Source organism: Vipera berus (assembly GCF_964194415.1).
Source record: "Vipera berus genome assembly, chromosome: Z".
Classification (NCBI taxonomy): domain Eukaryota; kingdom Metazoa; phylum Chordata; class Lepidosauria; order Squamata; family Viperidae; genus Vipera; species Vipera berus.
This window is the reverse complement of record NC_138205.1, coordinates 50,327,799-50,348,523: the sequence shown is the minus strand read 5'-3', so window position 1 is coordinate 50,348,523 and position 20,725 is coordinate 50,327,799. Positions and strand designations below refer to the sequence as shown.

The 20,725-nt window shown below is 38.7% G+C and overlaps 1 protein-coding gene across 2 annotated transcripts in view; it reads left to right on the top strand.

Annotated features, from left to right (window-relative positions):
• Positions 1-20,725, top strand: part of TANC2 (tetratricopeptide repeat, ankyrin repeat and coiled-coil containing 2) — a 382,196-nt gene that overhangs the window by 133,404 nt on the left and 228,067 nt on the right. For both annotated transcript variants that reach the window (XM_081344806.1, XM_081344805.1), the window contains exon 3: positions 5,082-5,153. In XM_081344806.1, coding sequence (XP_081200932.1) covers positions 5,082-5,153 — 72 coding nt within the window. The remainder of the gene's footprint in view (positions 1-5,081; positions 5,154-20,725) is intronic.

Below are 20,725 nucleotides of genomic sequence, written 5' to 3'. Positions count from 1 at the left end.
TCAAAGCTGCAGAACATATTTATGTGTGGCAAAAGCATATGCACCTTTCCTGTCAAAAACTAGTGTGCCTTCTTTGTACTGCAATGTTTCCGATAAGTGTTATAGCCCTGCACTTTGCCTTGGAGGAATTTTAGCTTTTTTCCTTACAGAACAGCTTCAACTCAGGAATATTGGGGATTTTCCTTGTATGAACTACCAGCTTCAGGACATTCTACAACAAATTAGAGGTTCTATTTGGCTATTCCAAAACATTAATTTCCATTTTAACCATTCTTTCATAATATGGTTTGTGTATTTTGATCATTTGCTGCATTATCCACTTTCTATTGAGCTTTAGAGAGCATGGATAAGATACCTTACATCCAATGGTGGGATTCAAATATGTGAACAACTGGTTCTCTGTGTGGATGCCGCTTCTGGAAGTCCATTCTGGGCCTGGGCGACAAAAAATTAGCTACCGGTTCTGCCGAACTGGTGCGAACCAGCTGAATCCCACCACTGGTTAGATCTTGCTATTGAATTTGCTGATACAATTCAGAATTCAAAGTTGCATCAATGATGGCAAGCCATTCTGGTTGAGAGAGGCACAAAATATGTTACTTGTGTCTAAGAAATGCGCTAAAGAAGATGTTCACATACTTCTGCCACACACATAATCCTAAAGATTCACCTAGCTTAATGATTGTCATACACTTCTTCATATATTGGTAGTAGACTTTTCCTACTAGAACCATATTTACTCAAAAGGAAGATGACCCTGAATTTAACATATTTTCATCCTAAAAGAGAAGGCTGAAAAAAGATACAGAATTAGAGATAATCTTTGCTTAATATCCAATCATTCAATGACTGTTCAAAGTTACAATAGTTTTTAAAAAATGGACTTTTGACCATGGTCACATGATAAAATTTTTGAGTTTGCCTGCATTTACAACTGTCCACCACAACTCTCCCAGCTGATCATTATTGCATTTGCCTGTCTCCCCCCACTAGGTTCACCATCCTGGCTATTAATGGGGAAATGTTCCATAGGCCAATGATGGCAGCCCAGAGTATGAGGGTCACTCTAGGAGGTGGCGGTGAAGTCATGGGCAAGATGGGCCTGGGGGAATGTGGGGTGCTTCTTATTTGGTAAGTTACTAATGGATTATGGGATGAGATGGGCTCCTAAGCAGGGGCTTCTTGTTGCAGTGTGGCTGAAAGGGTGCTTGCCTTGCAATGGTATTGAAACTACTGAGTACATGAGCCTTGGTGGAGCAGTGGGCTAATGCCTCCTTAAGTAACACCAGCTGCCTGCAATTAGTGCAGGTTCGCATCCCACCAGGCTCAAGGTTGACTCAGCCTTCCATCCTTCCGAGGTAGGTAAAATGAGGACCCAGATTGTTGGGGGCAATTAAGCTGACTTTGTAATAATGGCGCTTGGGGTGTGTGTGTGTGAAAGCCCTAATAAGCAGGCATATACATAGAATGAAGGCTACTGCTAAGTTTGTAAGCCGCCCTGAGTCTTCGGAGAAGGGCGGGATATAAATGGAATTAAAATAAAAATAAAAAAATACTTGAGGTAAAAAAATTCCCAGAGGGTGCATCCAGAAGCCCCTCAAGCCATGGTGTGGCAAGCAGTACCAGAGCCACATGGCTTGGAGATTTCTTAGTGAGCCATAATTCTGGGCCATCTTTGTGCACTGCAGCAATGGTGCTTATTGGTATGTTCCAGCTCAGGGATTCCATGCCATGCTTCAGGCTTTGAGGCAGCACTCCTTAGTGGAGGTAGTAAGCCCAGCAAAGGGTAGGAATAACATGATAGTGAGAGAATACAGTGGCCAATTTAGGCTGCACAGGGCAGCCAAAAAAGATCAGAAATTGGGGGGAGGGGAATATAGATGGGTGAAGCAGTTGAAGGGAGCAGTCTCTTGCATTGGAAGAACCAATTACAATTGTGGTACTAGCAGGAAAGACTATGCCGGGGTCCCCAGTCTGTGGGCCGCGGCCCTCTACCAGGCCATGGCCTCTTGGCCACCAGGCCACGTGAAGGGATGGCTAGTGTACACATGTGTGTACACACCCCTCCACACTCGGGCTAGCACCACCCCGAGTATCCCACCAGCACCAGCGCCACCCCAAGTATCCCACCAGCACTAGCGCCGCCCCATGCTAAGCATCCCATCAGCACTAGTGCTGCCTCATGCCAAGTGTCCCAATAGCACTAGTGCCTCCCCAAGTATCCCGCTGGCACTAGCGCTTCCTCGAGCATACACACATAATAGTGCCTTCTCCCTTTCCGGGCGCCAAACCAAAAAGGTTGGTTTAAGATGAAGTGACCATCCAGTCTCACCTTAAAAACTCCCAGTGATGAAGCACCTACAATTTCTGAAGGCAAACTGTTCCACTGATTAATTGTCTTCACTGTTAGGACGTTTCTCCTTAATTCCAGGTTGCTTCTCTCCTTGATTAGTTTCCGTTTATTGTTTCTTGTCCTGCCCTCTGATGCTTTGGGAAATAAGTTGACTCCTTCCTCTTTGTGGCAGCCTCTCAAATACTATACTGCTATCATGTCCCCCCTAGTCCTTCTTTACTTTAGATTAAAGGTAAAAGGTAAAGGTTACCCCGCACATGCGTGCTAGTTGTTTCCGACTCTAGGGGCTGGTGCTCATCTCTGTTTCAAAGCCGAAGAGCCAGCGCTTGTCCAAGGACGTCTACGTGGTCATGTGGCCGGCATGACTAGACACCAAAGGCGCACAGAATGCTGTTACCTTCCCACCGTAGTGGTCCCTATTTTTCTACTTGCATTTTTATGTGCTTTCGAGCTGCTAGGTTGGTAGAAGCTGGGACGAGTAACAGGCGCTCACTCTGTTACGCGGCACTCGGGATTCGACCCGCCAAACTGCCGACCTTCTGATCGACAAGCTCAGTGTCCTAACCCACTGAGCCACCACGTCCCTTACTTTAGATTAGCCAAACCCAAATCCTGCAACTGTTCTTCATATGTTTTCGTCTCCAGGCCTTTAATCATTTTAGTTGCTAAGAACCAGGTAGCAATGAATATCATATTGAGCATGGAGGATTTTCAGTAGATATTCTAAGCTTCTGTGAAATAGTTCTTGGCAACTTTTCTCAGAAGTGGTTTGCCATTGCCTTGTTCCTAGTCTCTGAATGATCCAAGGCCACTCAGCAGTCTTTGTGCCTAAAATGAAATTAGAACTTGCCTTAGTATCATAGGTCTTATTACAGGTGGGGATGAGACAGCATATAGGGCGGAGGTACAAAAACTATCCATATGGTGTAGTAACAACAGCTTGCACCTAAACATTGGCAAGACGAAAGAGATGGTGTTAGACTTCTAGAGAAAAAAGGAGGAACCTGCCCCACTTTACATCAGGGAGAACTGTGCAGAGAGAGTTTCCTCCTTTAAATTTCTGGGAGTCTACCTCTGTGAAGATCTGACCTGGAAAGTGAACACAACCAAGGTGGCTAGAAAGGACCAATAGAGGCTTCACTTTCTTAGGGTCTTGCGGAAGAACAGGGTAGAACAACAGCTAATGACCCTCTTTTACCAGTCTACTATAGAGAGCGTCCTCTCGTATGGTATTGTGGTTTGGTTTGCTGGTCTGACAGCCGCGGATAGGAAAGTATTACAGAGGGTAGTGAGCACAGCACAAGACATTGTGGGCTGTTCCCTGACACCACTGGATGACATCGCCATGGCTCGTTGCCTTGGAAGAGTGAGGAAGATTCTCAGGGATGACTCACACCCTAGACGGTATCTCTTTACTCTCCTACCATCTGGTAGGAGATATAGGAATATAGCCAGCCGTACCAACAGGCTGAAAAATAGCTGTTATCCATGGGCTGTTAGGCTTTTAAATGGGACATAATCTTATGCAGAATTGACTTGGGAGGCCGGTGTGTGGTGTAGTTGGTTCACATGGTGTGGTGGGATGGAGGGTTTGTTGTCACTGTGTGTTGGGGGGAGAGAGCACGGGGGGAGGCTCAGCTAATCTCAATGTACACATGTTGTACTTTGACAATAAAGGTTTATTTATTTATTTATTTATTTATTTATTTTACCCTGATGCCTTTACCACTATACCAGACTGGTTCTCTTCTGAATTGCTACTGCCTTTGAAATTTGAATAATGATGCATTTAAATTAGCTGCATTTTAATGCACAATTTGGTCTTGGTCCTACCTTGTATGATGTTGACATAGGTATGTAGTTATTAGTTATTTATTACCAATGAGCATCATGTGATCTTAACTGCATAATGTGGTCTTCCATTTTTTCCATAAAGAAGTTCATTTGGTCATTTGGTCTGCCACTATAATTTACATAAACAATATTTGTGAATACTGAACTCTGTGGAAACTAATTTTAGTGTGATGGAACACTTTATAGAATTATATGATTCTCAAATGTAGATTTATTTTAGTATGTGATCAACTATTCCTTTATGCTTTGGAACATATGATTTGAATAAGAAAATAACTGGTTTAATACAGACATTTATGGAGAGATCAAGAGAAGTTAAAATAATTATTTTTGTGGTTTTAAAGATCTTATGTAATTGAGGCACTAAGAAATAAATCATAGAGGTATTGCTGTTAGTATGCTTACAAAAATAACAGCAGTTCAAATGGTCCTCACTTAATAACCACTTATACAGTGATTGTTCAAACTTATGATACCACTGAAGGGATGATACTTATGACTGGTCCTTATACTTGAAAGGGTCACAGCATCCCTGTGGTCATGTGATTGCTATTTGTGATCTTCACTGCCAGCTTTCAATGAGGTTGAAAATGGTGACCACATAACATCACGCTTAAGCACATCATGAGATTTACTATTGGCAACTTGAATAGTTGGAACTGCCATCACTAAACTGCATGGGATATCGCTCTTTAAAACTGTCACTCAGCAGTGGAAATTTGGCCCCAATTACAGTAGTAAAGTGAGAACTACCTGTGAGTAATTAGGCTGCTGTCTTTAAGAGATAGTACTGTAATAGTAGTAGAAGAGAAATTGTAGCTGCCTAATCTCTCTGTTGAGATGATCCTCTTGTGTTGTTTTGGTTCTCATGTAGATGGAGGAAGCGAGGAGCCACAAGATCGAAGGCAGGCAAGCATAGATTATTGTCAGAGTCATTCTGGGCAAGGTAAGTAAACAAATGAATTTCATGTGTTCTTGCATTTCATTTTATATGAGATGTTTAATATTTTATTTGAAAGTATAATCAGCAATAATTCATGTTTTTTAAAAAATCTGACTTTCAAAGAGAGAAATGATATGCTGTACATGCTTATCCCAAATTCTTTCTCCTAAACAACAAATATTTACTTACTTACTTAATCTATCTTGTTTTTTGTCCTTCTTGCCAGGAGGTGACTATTGATTAATATATAGGCTTTATTAAGAATATCTCAAAAATAATTAAACATGCAAAAATTCACAGTAAATTGAATGTTGATAAGCTATGATTCCTGAGAAAATACCTCTTAAGAATCCAGCTCAGTTGATCTGTCTTGAAATTAGAGGAATATTCTGAAGAAGGAATATTATTTCACTTCACTTAATCAGCTCTGTGTCAGCTGTCTGTATATTTTCTTTCTGTGTTCCTCTTTATACTGAGTTTTTGGTTTTTAACCAGCTACATTCATATAACATTGTTTTGAAGAAAATGTATCTCTTATAAAATTGAAGGCATCTATCAATATTAAATTAGAAAGAGTTTAGAGAATCTCTGACTTCAAAATATAGATTTCCACATCTGTATTTCTGTTAATGTTTCTCAAAGATCATTAGTGAAAAGATTTAAGGTAAATAACTTCTGTTTAACTTTTGTTGACCCTTCTCAATAAAAGTTGCACCTGTCATTCCTTAAAACATCCAGTTTAATAACTTTATAAAGAAATCAGATAATATCTTCTGAATAATGCACTATTAATGTTGTTTGTTGAATGTATCTCATAATAGTTAACAGAAAGGGCTATATGTTTTTAAAATAACTATTACTTGAAATACTGTTCATATTTATCTTAGATACCAAGAAATGTAAGCACTTATATCAAAAATATTATCACACATAGGTAAAGGTAAAGGTAAAGGTTCCCCTGCACATGCATGCTAGTCGTTTCTGACTCTAGGGGCCAGTGCTCATCTCCGTTTCAAAGCTGAAGAGCCAGTGCTTGTCTGAGGATGTCTCCGTGGTCATGTGGCCGGCATGACTGGATGCCAAAGGCGCACAGAATGCTATTACCTTCCCACCGTAGTGGTCCCTATTTTTCTATTTGCATTTTTACGTGCTTTCGAACTGCTAGGTTGGCAGAAGTTGGGACGAGTAACAGGCGCTCACTCTGTTACTCAGCACTCGGGATTCGACCCGCCAAACTGCCAACCTTCTGATCGACAGGCTCAGCGTCCTAACCCACTGAGCCACCACGTCCCTTTTTATTATCACACATACACAACAATAAAAAAAAATCAAGAAATGGGTAAGCATGGGGAGAAAGAAAGGAATGGTTTGGATGTTATAAAGCAAAGACTGGGACTATATTAATCCCCTCAGATTGCCATTAAAGTGGGAAAATGTAGAGAAATTTCAGATAATGGAAGACCATCATTTCCTTTCTTCAGAAATATTTTACTGTTCTCCAGGTTTTTTTACAACCTTTCTTTTTAAAACAAAAAGAGGTCCTGCTCAGCATTCTGAATGCTATCTTTCTGAGCAATAAGGAGCAAAACCATATTTCATTTTTTATCCTCTGTAAAATGTATATCTCCAGCTCAACAACAGACTGTTTTGATGAACTAATTCACTCTGTATAGGTAGGTCTTGTTTAGCAATTGCAACTGAAATATTTGCAAAGTGACATGCAAACCATATGTGTGGTTCTGATAATGTACTATTATAAAAAGTAGAATAAACAAATGTCATGTTTCCTATGTGGTCTGTATAGGAATATTACTCTCACTCCAGTATGCATTGTTGTCAGGCATACAAATTTGGGTGTAAGTGTGTATAGTAATCAGAAAATGATTTTTTCTACTATATACTCCCATTTATTACTGTTATATATGCAAACATTATCAAAGGCAGTTGCTAAACAAGGACAGCCTGTGTTATCAATATAACACAGTAATAATAACTTATTGTCTTGAAGCTGAAAAAAGAAGAGAAAAGGATAGATGTGGGAGGTAGGAGGTAGGAGGTAGGAGTATTAATTGTTGATTTAAGTTGATTCTGAAGAATTTTTTTCCTGCAGTATAGCTGGAAAAGCTAAAAAAATTATTGCCTTTGTCCTGGACTGAAATGTTTACAAATTCTGGAGTGGTTCATATCATCTAATTAGCTAATATAACTCTTCCAGATAAGAGATTTCACTTTTTTCCTGTCATCCCAATTCTTATATTCAGTTGTTTTATTTCAACAACATTGTTGTTTCTATCTTTTGTCTGCATCTTCCTTAATTTGAAAGGCTAAGTATAGTTTGCAGAGATATATTGCTGAGGCTCCCAGATATTTTGGTTTCTGCTGAACAGAGAAAAGTGTCAGTAGTTAGAAATATAGTTTTCCTGAATACTATGTAGATATGTAGCATTAATAGCCAGAAAATGGGGAAGCTCATGCTTTGACTTCTTAATATTCTGGAATCTCTAATATTGTCCTCTCGTGTTTATGCCTCTGGATACAAAAATGGAGATAGAATGCATGTAATCAACTGGGCATGAATTGGACTTCCTGAAATTACCTACATGAAATATGTGGTATACCTCATAGACAGTCTTTGATATTGAGGTGTAAAGTTTTGCCCATTCCTCTAGATTCCAGGAAGTCCTCTACAAGCCCATTCTTCTAGATTCTAGGAAGTTGTCAATCCTTTATGGATCTTTTTCCTCTCCTATTACTACTAAAGAAAAAGTTGTTACCAACAGGTATTCCCAATGTTGTTTTATGCCATGGGCATTAGTCTAGACTTAAACCAAGTAAGTTGAAGAGGGGCTTTTGCTCTATCTGTTCTAGGGAATTGGGACATAGGACACAGTAGGTGATACCTAACTCAAAGCAGTCACTGTGAGAGTGATATCGGAGTCCTAGTGGACAATCACTTAAATATGAACCAGCAGTTGCCAAAAAGGCCAATGTTGTCCTAGACCAGGGGTCAGCAACCTGAAACAGTGAAAGAGCCACTCGGAACCGGTTCCCTCAGAAAAGGAAAAACTGGGAGCCGCAAAAATTGTGTGCGCATGCGCGTACATGCACAAATGCGCAGAACAGGGTTTGACTGAAGAGTGGAGCCAAGGCGAGATATGCACCTACCCTGCATATTTGAATTGATTGGTTGAACTTTTTTAGTCCCGCTTTTTTTTTTGGACTACACATAGCAGAAGACTGGGAGCTGCAGGAGACGGCTGAAAGAGCCGCATGAGGCTCCGGAGCCGCGGGTTGCAGACCTGTGTCCTAGACTGTATCAACAGCCGGTTTGCTGGCTGCCTGAAATGTATTGGTTTTTTAAAGTTTTATTGGTTTTTATAAGGATGGGATGGAAAAAGGGGTGGGGATTCGGGTTGGAATACAGGGAAGGTTGGGATAGGGATTGGGGTTTCCCCCAATAACATTCAATATTTAACAAACAGCATATTGTCTGGGTGTATATGTGTGTGTGTGTGTGTGTGTGTATATAGGACTGCCCCCGACCTCCGTTCATTCCGCCGGGGCCTGAAGACCTGGCTCTTCGAGCTCTCGGGCCCAGGCTGAGGAGTAATTTATTTTAATCGGGGTTTTAATGGCACAGAGTTAAGTTTAATCTTTTTTAAATTGGTTTTAACTTTTGTACTGTTGGTTTTTAATTTCCTGTAAACCGCCCTGAGTCCTCAGGGAAAGGGCGGTATATAAATGTAATAATATATATATATATATATTATATAATATATATATATATATATATATATATATATATATATATATATATATATATATATATATATTATAATATATAATATTATAATATATAATATTAAGAGTTAATGATTGATAGCAATAATAAATATAGTGAATTATAATAAAAAATAAGTCTTTATATGTTACAAGTTTCTCATAGTTAATCAAATTTGGGTAAGCGAAGGCTTCTGTTGTTGAAAGCCATTCAGGTATCTTAATATATATTTTTTTCTTTTATTTTTTCCCATTCTAAAAGATGCTGTCCTAGACTGTTTCAACAGCCGGTTTGTTGGCTGCCTGAAATTGACAAGATGTTAATCAGTTACATACCCAAAACCTTTGTCTTCCTGTAATTGAAAAATAGATTTTTCTGATACTGGAGAAAGTAATTATATATATATATATATATATGTTGACCGTAGTACTTTATTTTTTGTTTTTGCAGTTTTTCACTGTAAATTTTGCCATACATGCCAAGAAATAGTTAGTGTGTCCTCTTCACCCCTTCTCATTGTTCTCCTTTCTAACTTGTAACCCTACACATATCAGTTTATAAATTCAAAGTCTTAAGTTTTAATATAATATACAGTAATATATGCATCATTTTACTTTAAGGCATACCTGGGAACAGGATGAAAGAAATTGGAGAAGATAATGATAATGATAATGATAACTTTATTGTCACTTTGAACGTACACCAATCGGCATACATCAGAATGAAATTTCGTTGCATACAGCTCTCAAAGGGTCACCACCTCCGATATATACTCCTTGTTCGTGCCCCGCTCAAATTTCACATTGTCCATTTTAGTCTTGTTCTGTACCAGCCTGCTACCGGCCCTGCAGAAAAGGCAGGGACATCCCCTTTTACAAGAAGGCAAGAGGCTGGAACTAAGCCTGCCAAATTTATTAACATAAAAACATAAACAGAGCAAACAGAGCAAAGAGAGCAAACATGAACCATGAAACAGGAGCTATTCAAACGGTTGCTTTCAGCAAACCAGCCCTCCCACACATTCCCCTTTTAAACAGTTCAGGGCGTGGCTTCTCTCTGCCTCCTTCCGAGTTGCCCCCATTGCCTTCCTCTGTTTACTCCTGATTGACTGCCTCCACGCTGTCAGGCTCACACAGCTGGGTCTGCGTCGTGACCAGATGGGAGGGGCCTGGCTGAGGGCTCTGTGGAGCCTCAATATTATTCTCAGCAAGCTCTTCAACACCCCCCTCCTCCTCCTCTGAATCGTCCGACCCAACTGCCGAACCCACAGGCTGACCCTGAATCACAAGTCTCTAGGGAGTGAACAATGGCAAACAGGACAGATGGAAATGGGGCTCCATGTGGATTAGCCCTCAAGTTAGCTTGTATAGGATCTCCCCTTCCTGTTCGGTTTGTTTTTCATATTTGAACCCATGGTGCATGTATACTTAAGAGAACTTACTACAGGAACACTCCCTGTTTATCTCTGCATACTTGCTGGAGCTTCAATCATTAATAGTTATCAGCAACCTGCATAAGAGTTGTAAGTAATTTTCAAAATGAACAAATAGCAGCGGCAACAACAACAAACAAAAAACATCCTGCTTCTATCCTTCTCTTTTCTGGAAAGCTAGCGTGCAGTATTGGCTAGCTGATGCAGCACCTGATGAATTGCTGAAAGTACCTGCTCTGTTTGAATTATGGAGTTTCTAATGCTTTTGAATTTGATTGATCTGTCCTTCCTTTCCTGCTGAGTTGGCTGGAATCAAGAATCATTTTGTAGGTAAATTATACCTACGAAATTATACTAATTAGTAATTATACTAAGCTTGCTTTTAACACAAATTACCCAGATTGCTGTTTGAAGAGCCCAGAAGGGGCATCATCAACAGTTAAGAACTGCTCAAATATACAATTTAAATGAACATTTAATCTGACTGTATTTGCTTTCAAATAGTTCAGCTATTCATTTTTCTTCCTTATTGGATTTCTAGTCATGAATGGTTTTATTGTGAAGACTTGTTCAAAAAATCAGTTTGCTTTTATTTCAATCATTGCCCAATATAAAGCAAATAACATTACAACCATTTAAAAAGTAACAATAAACAATCATACAACAGCAGCAAGAATCAGTTTCTCACATCAGCCTCTCATTTATAATTCACCCCTGACCCACTGATGATTCACACCTTCCAATGACTCTGACCTGTAGTAACCTCCCCATCACAAGACTCTCTAATGACCTATCCCAAAACCCTCACTTGACACACCTACACCTGAAGTTCTTATAAACAGAAGAGCAGTGACACAGACATTCCCAAAAGCTTGGAGAACGAACCTTCACCATCATGATATAAGGTCTCTTGCTTGAGCATGGGATTGGACTATAAGACTTCCAAGGTCCTTTCCAACTCTTATTCTGTTATATTGTCACATACTTTGGGAAACCTTGAAAGTTGATATGGAAATACCCTTAAGAATTTTAGGAGTTGGCACATTCCAACAACTCTGCCTGCTAGGATTCTCCTAACCTACTTGTTTAGATTGAAGAAGCTGCTTATATGGACAGAGAAGCATCTCAAACCAACAAGAAAATAAGTCCAGTTAAAGGTAAAGGTAAAGGTTCCCCCGCACATGCATGCTAGTCGTTTCCGACTCTAGGGGCCGGTGCTCATCTCTGTTTCAAAGCCGAAGAGCCAGCGCTTGTCCGAGGACGTCTCCGTGGTCATGTGGCCGGCATGACTAGCACGGAACGCTGTTACCTTCCCACCGGAGTGGTCCCTATTTTTCTACTTGCATTTTTACGTGCTTTCGAACTGCTAGGTGGGCAGAAGCTGGGACGAGTAACAGGCGCTCACTCTGCTACGCGGCACTCGGGATTCGACCCACCAAACTGCCGACCTTCCGATCGACAAGCTCAGCGTCCTAACCCACTGAGCCACCGCGTCCCTTCTAAGTCCAGTTGCCAGGACTTAATTTCCAGAAAATTCTACTTGGATGGCTGAGAATCTTCATTGACATACTTTCTTCTGTGATTTTGAAATCAAATAATTCCTCCTCCCTCCAAAGATACATAGTTTGAATGCTAAGATTGATGGCTGTATTTAATAGGTACACAACCAAGAGCAATAAGCCTCATATGAGCAGGGTTGGAGGGAGGGCCTTCAGAGCTTCATATTCCCCCCCTTTTTTTTCTTAGAAGAGAACTGGGTAAAAATGGTCCTGCATATGTTACTCCTTCTGTGGTCCATAAACTAACCAAAACTATCCAATACAAGCAAACTCAAACATCCAATAGCCAAGTGAAGACAAAGATCAAATCATAAAATGCAAGGATAGTAAAAGTCATTATGAGGCAAAGAGATAGAAAATTGAGAGAATACATCTACGAACATCAACTGCCAGTAAGAAGAAACAATGAAAATCTGCCAGTATTTCTGGTAAGATACTCATTTTCACTGTTGCCATTCTCCCCAGTTGTAGGTTTTTCCACTTTCCCAGATCCAATTTTATTTGTTTATTTTATTTAAAGTCTTACATAGTTATCTTCTTTTATTGTTACATATCTTGCTGTTAGATAAATTCCCAAACATTTGACTTTTTTAACTATTTGAAGATTTGTTTTTTTGTTAGTTGATTTTTTTGTTTTTCTGTTAGATTCTTTGTTAGCACTTTAGTCTTTTCTCTGTTTATTTTCAACCCTGTCACTTCTCCAAATTTTTCTATTTTCTCCATAGGTTTAATGCTTGTTTCCAATGTATCTTCCAATATAAAAACGCAGTCATTTGCAGATACTTGTAGTTTATATTTTTCATCTTTTATTTCCAGTCCTTTAATTTCTATATCTTGTCTGATGTTTCTATTCAATACTTCCAGTGTAAATAGTAATGGAGATAATGGGCATCCCTGTCTTGTGCCTTTGGTTTCTGTGAAATCTCCATTTACAATTATTTTGGCTGTTTATGATAAATTGTTTTAATTACATTTATAAAGTTTTCTCCAAAGTCCATTTCTGCAAGTTGCTGAAACATGAATTGCCAGTTTACATTGTCAAACGCTTTCTGTCCATCAAGGAATTTTAAAGCCATCTGTTTCCCTGGATGAATTTCATAGTACTCTAACACATCAAGAATCATTCTTAAATTATTTTTTATCTGTCTTTTAGTTAGAAAACCATTTTGGTCTGTATGTATAAATTTGATCAAAAATTTCTTTAGTCTTTCTGCTATTACTGAAGCAAAAATTTTATAATCTACATTTAATAGCAATATTGGTCTATAGTTTTTATTTGTGTTAGATCAGAGTCTTCTTTGGGTATTAAAGTAATGTTGGCTTCAGTCCATGCATTTGGTATTTTAGCCTCCAGGAATATTTCATTACACAGTTCTTTCAAAGTAGGACTTACTACATCTTGTAATGATTTATAAAGCTCTGCAGGTAATCCATCTGGACCTGGAGTCTTATGATTTTTTTTGCCTTTTTATAGCCTTTATAATCTCCATTATTGATATTTTTCCATTTCGTATATTTCAAATATTGTCTGAGATTTTTTGTAAATCTGCTTTTTAAAAATACTGCCGTATTTTTCCTTTTGGAATTTCCTCTGCTTTGTAAAGTATCTCATAATAATCTTTGATAATTTTTTTAATTGTATCATTTTGAAACTGTAATTCACCTCTTGTATCTTGCAGCTTGTTTATCAGTTTTTTCTCTTTTGCTTTTTTCAATCTATATGCTCTGGTTTGTTGGCATTTTCAAAGAAGTTCTGTTTAGCTCTTTTAATTTATTGAGCCATCATTTCCGTTTCAGCTAGATTTAATTTATGTTTTATTATCTCCATTTGTTTCTTAAGTATCTCCTTTTGTGGGTCTGTTTGTAATTCTGATTCTAACTTTCTGAATTCTTCCTTCAACTTTAACTGTTGTTGTTTCTTTATTCTTTTTTGCGGTATAGGTTATAGCTAACCCTCTGAAATATGCTTTAGCTTTATCCCACACATTTTGAAGCCATGTTTCTTCTTTCTTGTTTATTTTGAAAAAAAAATCCATTTCCTTTGTCACTAGTTGTATAAATTCTTTTTCTTTCAGTATAGATTTATTCAAGGACTTTCTTAATTTTTTGTTAGTTCCTCTCCAAGTCATCTTTATTAGCTCATGATCTGCCCAAACATTAGTTTCCATCTCAATTTCTTGTATCATCGTGTTAGGTTCCAAAGATGTCCATATCATATCAATTCTAGACCATGATCTATGTCTATTTGAGTAAAATGTATATTGTAATTTCTTTCGGTTTTTCTCCATATATCTTGGATACAAAGTTCTTCTGCCAGTTTAGGTAACGTATTTCCTCCTTTCTTCCCTTGTTCAGTGCTTTTATAGTCCAGAGTTCCATCTGCCATTGCATTAAAGTCTCCCATTATACAAAGATTTTGATAGTTTAAATCTAATACTTTTTAATGCAATTTTTGGTAAAATTGTTCTTGTTTATTGTTTGGTTCATATATTGCTACCATCAGCATCTTTTTTTGATCAATCATTATTTCCACCATTACTATTCTCTCCTCTTCATCCGCATAAATTTGTTTAGAATTCATTGTTTCTTTAATATATAGAGCTATTCCTCTTTTGTTTTGTAGTGCTACTGCAAAGTGAAATTTACCGATTTTCGGTTGTTCTAACCACATATAATTTTGTCTCTTAATATGGCTCAGCAAGGCAATTCCTGCTTGGAGAGGAAGGCTGAGTCACACTCAGGAAGTGAAGACATGCAAAAATAAATTTGGCGTTGGAAACGGAGGACATTGAAGAAATGGACTTTGCGTGTAATTCAATATGATCATCTTGAGATAAAGATTGGGGTTTTTTGGGGGGGAGGGGAAACCCCGCCTTGGTGGAGCAGTGGGCTAATGCCTCCTTAAGTAACACCAGCTGCCTGCAATTAGTGCAGGTTCGAGTCCCACCAGGCTCAAGGTTGACTCAGCCTTCCATCCTTCCGAGGTAGGTAAAATGAGGACCCAGATTGTTGGGGGCAATAAGCTGACTTTGTAATAATGCTGCTTGGGGGGGGCGAAAGCCCTAATAAGCAGGCATATACATAGAATGAAGGCTATTGCTAAGCACATTGATTTGTGCTTCTTAGATTGTAAGCCACCCTGAGTCTTCGGAGAAGGGCGGGATATAAATGGGATTAAAATAAAATAAAATAAAATAAATAAATGTGTTTCTTGAAGATAAATTATATCCATTTTTAATTTTTGTATTAGTGTAAAGATTTTTCTCCTTTTTCAGGGAGAATTTAGTCCATTTGTATTCATTGCCAAAATGCCACTCTCCTTCTCCATCTCTTTCAATTATATCTAGGTCTTAATCATCTAGTCGATTTTATCTGTCTCTTATCTCTTGGTGTTGCTCTTTCTTCTGTATATGTGCTTTTAATTTCTTTCTTCTCTTTTGTTTTAACTGCACCTTCTACTGCCATTTCTTCCTGTTTCTCTGTTTCTCTCTTTGTACCAGATTCAGAGTCCCCTTCTTCCATAAATGCTCTATGATTGTCGAAGAATTCCATTGCTTTAAGTGTTGTATCCAATCTATATCTTTTTGGATCCCAATAGATTAAAATCCCTTCTGGAATCAGCCATCTGAAATTCACTCCTTTTGAAATTAATTTCCTAGTTAGAAACTGGTATTCTCTGCGGGATCCTCTTATTCTCCTAGGAATTTGTTTGAGGACTCCAATTTCTTTTTCTTTGTATTTCAAAGGTTCATCTCTTACTTTTCTCAGAATCTTGTCTCTTATAGATCTTTTGAGAAATCTAACATGTACTTCCCTGGGGACTTTATTTCTTCTAGCATAGTTTGTGTTGACTTGATAGATCTGATCTAATTCTCCTTCCATTTACTGTTTCCCAATTCGTAATGCGTCTGCCAATAATTCCGTTATCGTTTAGGAGATCCTCTTCCTTATCTTCCATTATATTTTGAGATCTTAAAAAGTAAGAGGCTCTTTCTATCTCCATCCCAGCTATTGAATCTTCTAGTTCTCCATTTATATGCATCAATTTCTGACTTTCATCTTTTAAGACTTTTAATTTCTGATCAACCTCGATTGATTTATCTTCTACTTTTTGGATTTATTGTTGATTATCTGTAATCATCTGTTTAAAATTTTCAAATTGAGAGTCCACGTTGTTAATTTTTTGCTTCATTTTATCAAAATCACTTCTCATCTCATGATTTTTCGTTGTGAACACCATGTGCGTAGCAATTGCCTCTTGAATTGCTTGTAGAGTTGCTTGAGTCTCCTTTGGAAGTTATTAGCATTTTCTTGTTGGAGCATTGTATCAATTGATCTCTGATAGACTGGACTTGCAGAAGCAGAAGAGGAAGCAGAAGATACTTTTTTCCCAACTCTAGATAGATTAGGGATGCTCATCTTTATCTTTTAATCATACTTTATAATCCACCAAGTAAATCCAAATTTATAATCCAACAGGCTTCTAACAAAGGCAAATAATAAAAATAGTAAATAGTAAAAAATAGTAAAAATAGAGCAAAAGGGAAAAAAGAAAAAAAGGAAAAAGAAGAAAACATTAAAAAGGAAAAAAAATATACCAAAATTTGCAATTACAAAGTGTTTTGTTCAAAGAGATTTCTTGTTATTCACTCTTTCAAAACAGTTTGTTAAAATTCCAGGTAAAGCTGTATTTGTAATCCAGGAAGTCAGATGACTTCAAAAACAATTTTTATTTATAATTGTAATACATCCTGTAGAAAAGGGAAATCCAAAAAGAGTTTTTTTCTTTTTCAGCCACAATCTTCAGGACTATAAATTCCAAGGACACAAAAATGTTTAAACTATAAGCTGTGTCTGGGCATCCAGCCAAGTTTTAAATCTCCAATCAAAACAACTCAGTAAGATAAAAAGGAAAAAAAAGGTTAAGTGTAGTTCTCAGTGTTGCCACTAGGTGTCATTAGTTGTCCATTCCCAGCATACTTTAAAATAGTTAAAAATTAAAACCTGATGGTTTCCAAACAAGGAATAAACAAAAAAAATTATAAATCCAAGTTTTCAGAATTATTCTTCTTTTATGCCTCACTTATCTTCACAATATTGTTATAGGTCAGTTTTAATTTCCCCAAAGCTTAAAGTGCTGCTTGTGGTTCAGGAGGGAGGGGTAAGGAAAAATGCCCCACCCCCACCCCTTTGAAGCTTGGGGATTTCTTGTTTTTGAATGCTTTTTCCCAGAACCGGTATTTTTACTTGTAGAGAGATAAGGAAAGTAGTCTCACCCAGATCAGCTGTTTTGCTTTCTGCTTTTAGAATTCATTGTCTCTGACAATCAGCTGCTTCTGGCTGACCGCTTGGGTGCGGTCAGCCTTTCTTCCTGCCGGTCCCGAGGGCTTTTTTGGATCAAGTGGGCCTGCAATCTGCATTTCACTTTTTGGCCAGTCACCTCTACGGGGTGACTTTCGCTCCTATTGGACTCCCCAGCTGGTAGAAATCGGCCTTGGAGAATGGAGCTTCATTCCCCAGTGCCCATGTTGCAGCAACGTCACCGGAAACTCCCCAGAAGTTATAGTTTTCTAATATATCATTCATTCATTCATTCATTCATTCATTCATTCATTCATTCATTCATTCATTCCGCCCACTCACTTTCAGTGACTCTGAATGGCTTACAAACAGTAAAAACCCAGGATAAAAGAACAAAAAACAATAACCCCCACACTCTTGGCGAGGACACATAATCAAATAAGACAGTCCCTTAGAACAGAGGTCCCCAACCTTTTGGACACCAGGGACAGGTTCCATGGAGAAAGGTTTTTCTGCAGAACAGAGTGTGCGTGATTTTGTGTGCTGGGGCTTAGCTTGTTTGTGTGGACCGGTTGCTGGCATGCCGCGCCCTGGTACTGGTCCATGGACCGGGAGTTGGGAGCCCTGCCTTATGTAACCCAATCCCAAGCCATGAAGGGCTTGAAAGTGACAACTAGCTTCTTGAATTGCACAGGGAAGCAACTCAGCAGTCAATACAATTCCCGAGGAGAGGTGACTCATGTGCACACCTGGATCTGAATAAAACCATATGGGCTGAAGCATTTTGAACCAGTTGGCACTTTCAGATTCTTTTCAAGTGCAGCCTCATGTAGAGCACATTGCAGTAGTCAAGACGGGGTAGTGATGGTAACTAGGGCATGAATGATTATGAGCATTGTAAAAGGATTGTAAACAGTTTATATGTATATATTTATCACTTCATCATACTTGCCATCTTTTATGTTTTAGTCATCGTATTATAATTTCTTTGACTGTTATGATTAGCCCAGAATCATTGAAAGTTAGGTAGCATACAAGTTTCAAAAATTATAGTTAATCTCAATCATTCAGATGTTTAGACTGGATTTGACATTAATTCTGCCTATCAAGTATTTACCAAGGACTTGGGATAAGCAGATATTGAGTTTAATGGTGTTGTAAGATGTAATATTTCTGTTTGCAATTGATTGATGCTGATTTTGTCAATGCTGATGGTGTTCAAGTGGTACTCCATTTGTTTTGGGATTGCACCCAAAGGCCTATTATTATCAGTGCTGCCTTTGCTTTTTTTGCCACAGTCTTTCTATGGTTATGTAGTGGTTGCCTATCTATTTGAATTCTAAAATCCCAGAGCACTTTAGCTTCTTCATTTTCTATGACTTCCTCTGTGTTATGGTCCCACCAGTTCTTGCTTGCAGGAAATTGGTATTTCTTGCAAATCTTCCAATGTACCATTGTTGCTAATTTGTCATGCTGTTGTTTCTAGTCAGTCTGTGCAATCTTCTTGCAACTAATCAGGTGGTCCACTACTTCATCACCTTCTTTGCAGTGGTGGCACTTGCTGTCTCTTAATAATAATAATAAAGTTGGAAGAGACCTTAGAGGTCATCTAGTCTGTCCCCTTGCGCAGGCAGGAAACCCTATACCATTTCAGACAAATGGCTGTCCAGTTTCTTCTTAAAAACCTCCAGTGAGCATTCACCGCTTCTGGAGGCAGGTTGTTCCACTGATTAATTGTTCTAACTGTCAGAAAATTTCTCCTTAATTCTAGGTTGCTTCTCTCTTTGGTTAGTTTCCTCCGTTGCTCCTTGTCCTGCCTTCAGGTGCTTTGGAGAATAGTTTGAGTCCCTCTGCTGCCTTCTCAATTCTTGTTTTGTATGCATTTGTTCTTAAGGTTTGGTCTTATGAAGCCAGAATTAACTACTCTGTTTGTTTAAATTTCCAGTTTTTAGCCACTGCCAGGCCTTGTTATTATCTGTTTTGTGTGCTATTTGTTTAATGTACTGGCTATGTAATACTTTGTCTTCCCATGTCTCTTTTTTCTTCTTCATCTGGTCCTTCCTGTAGACCATTTTGGTCTCTCCAATACTCAGTAAGTCTTCCCGATATACTAACTTCAATGTATCTTCACTCTCTTCACTACCCTTCAGATACTCTTCCAATGCAATTTTTTCTTCTTCAACTATCTGATGTATTTGCAACATTCCACACCCACCTATTTTCCTTCTGTCAACATATCTTTATGAATGAAGGGTGTGATTCATTATCATTGTTTTTCTTGCCTTTCTTTGTTGTAGTTGTTGTTAGTTGTGAAGTTGTTCTGACCCATCGCAACCCCATGGACAATGATATGATAGATATGATTTAGTTCATATCTGAATGGCCTAGTGCTTGTCCCTACTATCTTCAATTTAAGCCTAAATTTTGAAACGAGAAGTTCTTGATCTGAGCCACAGTCAGCTCCTGGTCTTGTTTTTACTGACTATATAGAGAGCTTCTCCATCTTTGGCTGCAGAGCACATAGTCAATCTAATTTCTGTGTTGGCCGTCTAGTGATGTCCATGTATAGAGCCATCTCTTGGGTTGTTGGAAAAGAGTGTTTGCTATGACCATCGTATTCTCTTGACAAAATTCTATCAGCGTGTGCCCTGCTTCATTTTGTACTCCAAGGCCAAACTTGCTTGTTATTCCGGTTATCTTTTGGTTTCCTACTTTAGCATTCCAATCCCCCTTGATGATAAGGACATCATTTTTTGGTGTTAATTCTATAAGGTGCTGTAGGGCTTCATAGAACTGGTCAAATTCATCCTCTTCAGCACCGGTGGTTGGGGCATAGACTTGGACTATTGTGATATTGAATGGTTTGCCTTGGATTCGAACTGAGATCATACTGTCATTTTGGGGATTGTATCCCAGTATTGCTTTTCCTACTCTTTTATTGACTATGAAGGCTACTCCATTTCTTCTGAGGGATTCTTGCCCGCAGTAGTATACCTGATGGTCATCTGCATTAAATTCACCCATTCCTGTCCATTTTAGTTCGCTGATACCTAAGATGTCGATGTTTAGTCTTGTCCTCTCTTGTTTGACCACGTCCAGCTTGCCTTGATTCATGGATCTTACATTCCAGGTTCCTATGGAGAATAAATGTTTACAGCATCGGACTTTCCTTTCACCACCAGATTCTTCCACAGCTGAGCCTCCTTTTGGCTTTGGCCCAGTCGCTTCATTCTTTCTGGTGCTACTAGTACTAGCCCTCTGCTCTTCCCCAGTGGCATATTGGACACCTTCTGACCTGAGGGGCTTACCTTCCAGCGTCATATCGTTTTGCCTTTTGGTACTGTCCATGGGGTTTTCATGGCAAAGATACTGGAGTGGGTTGCCATTTCCTTCTCTAGTGGATCACATTTTGTCAGGACTCTTTACTATGACCTGTCCGTCTTGGGTGGTCCTGCATGGCATAGCTCATAGCTTCATTGAATTACGCAAGCCCCTTTGCTGC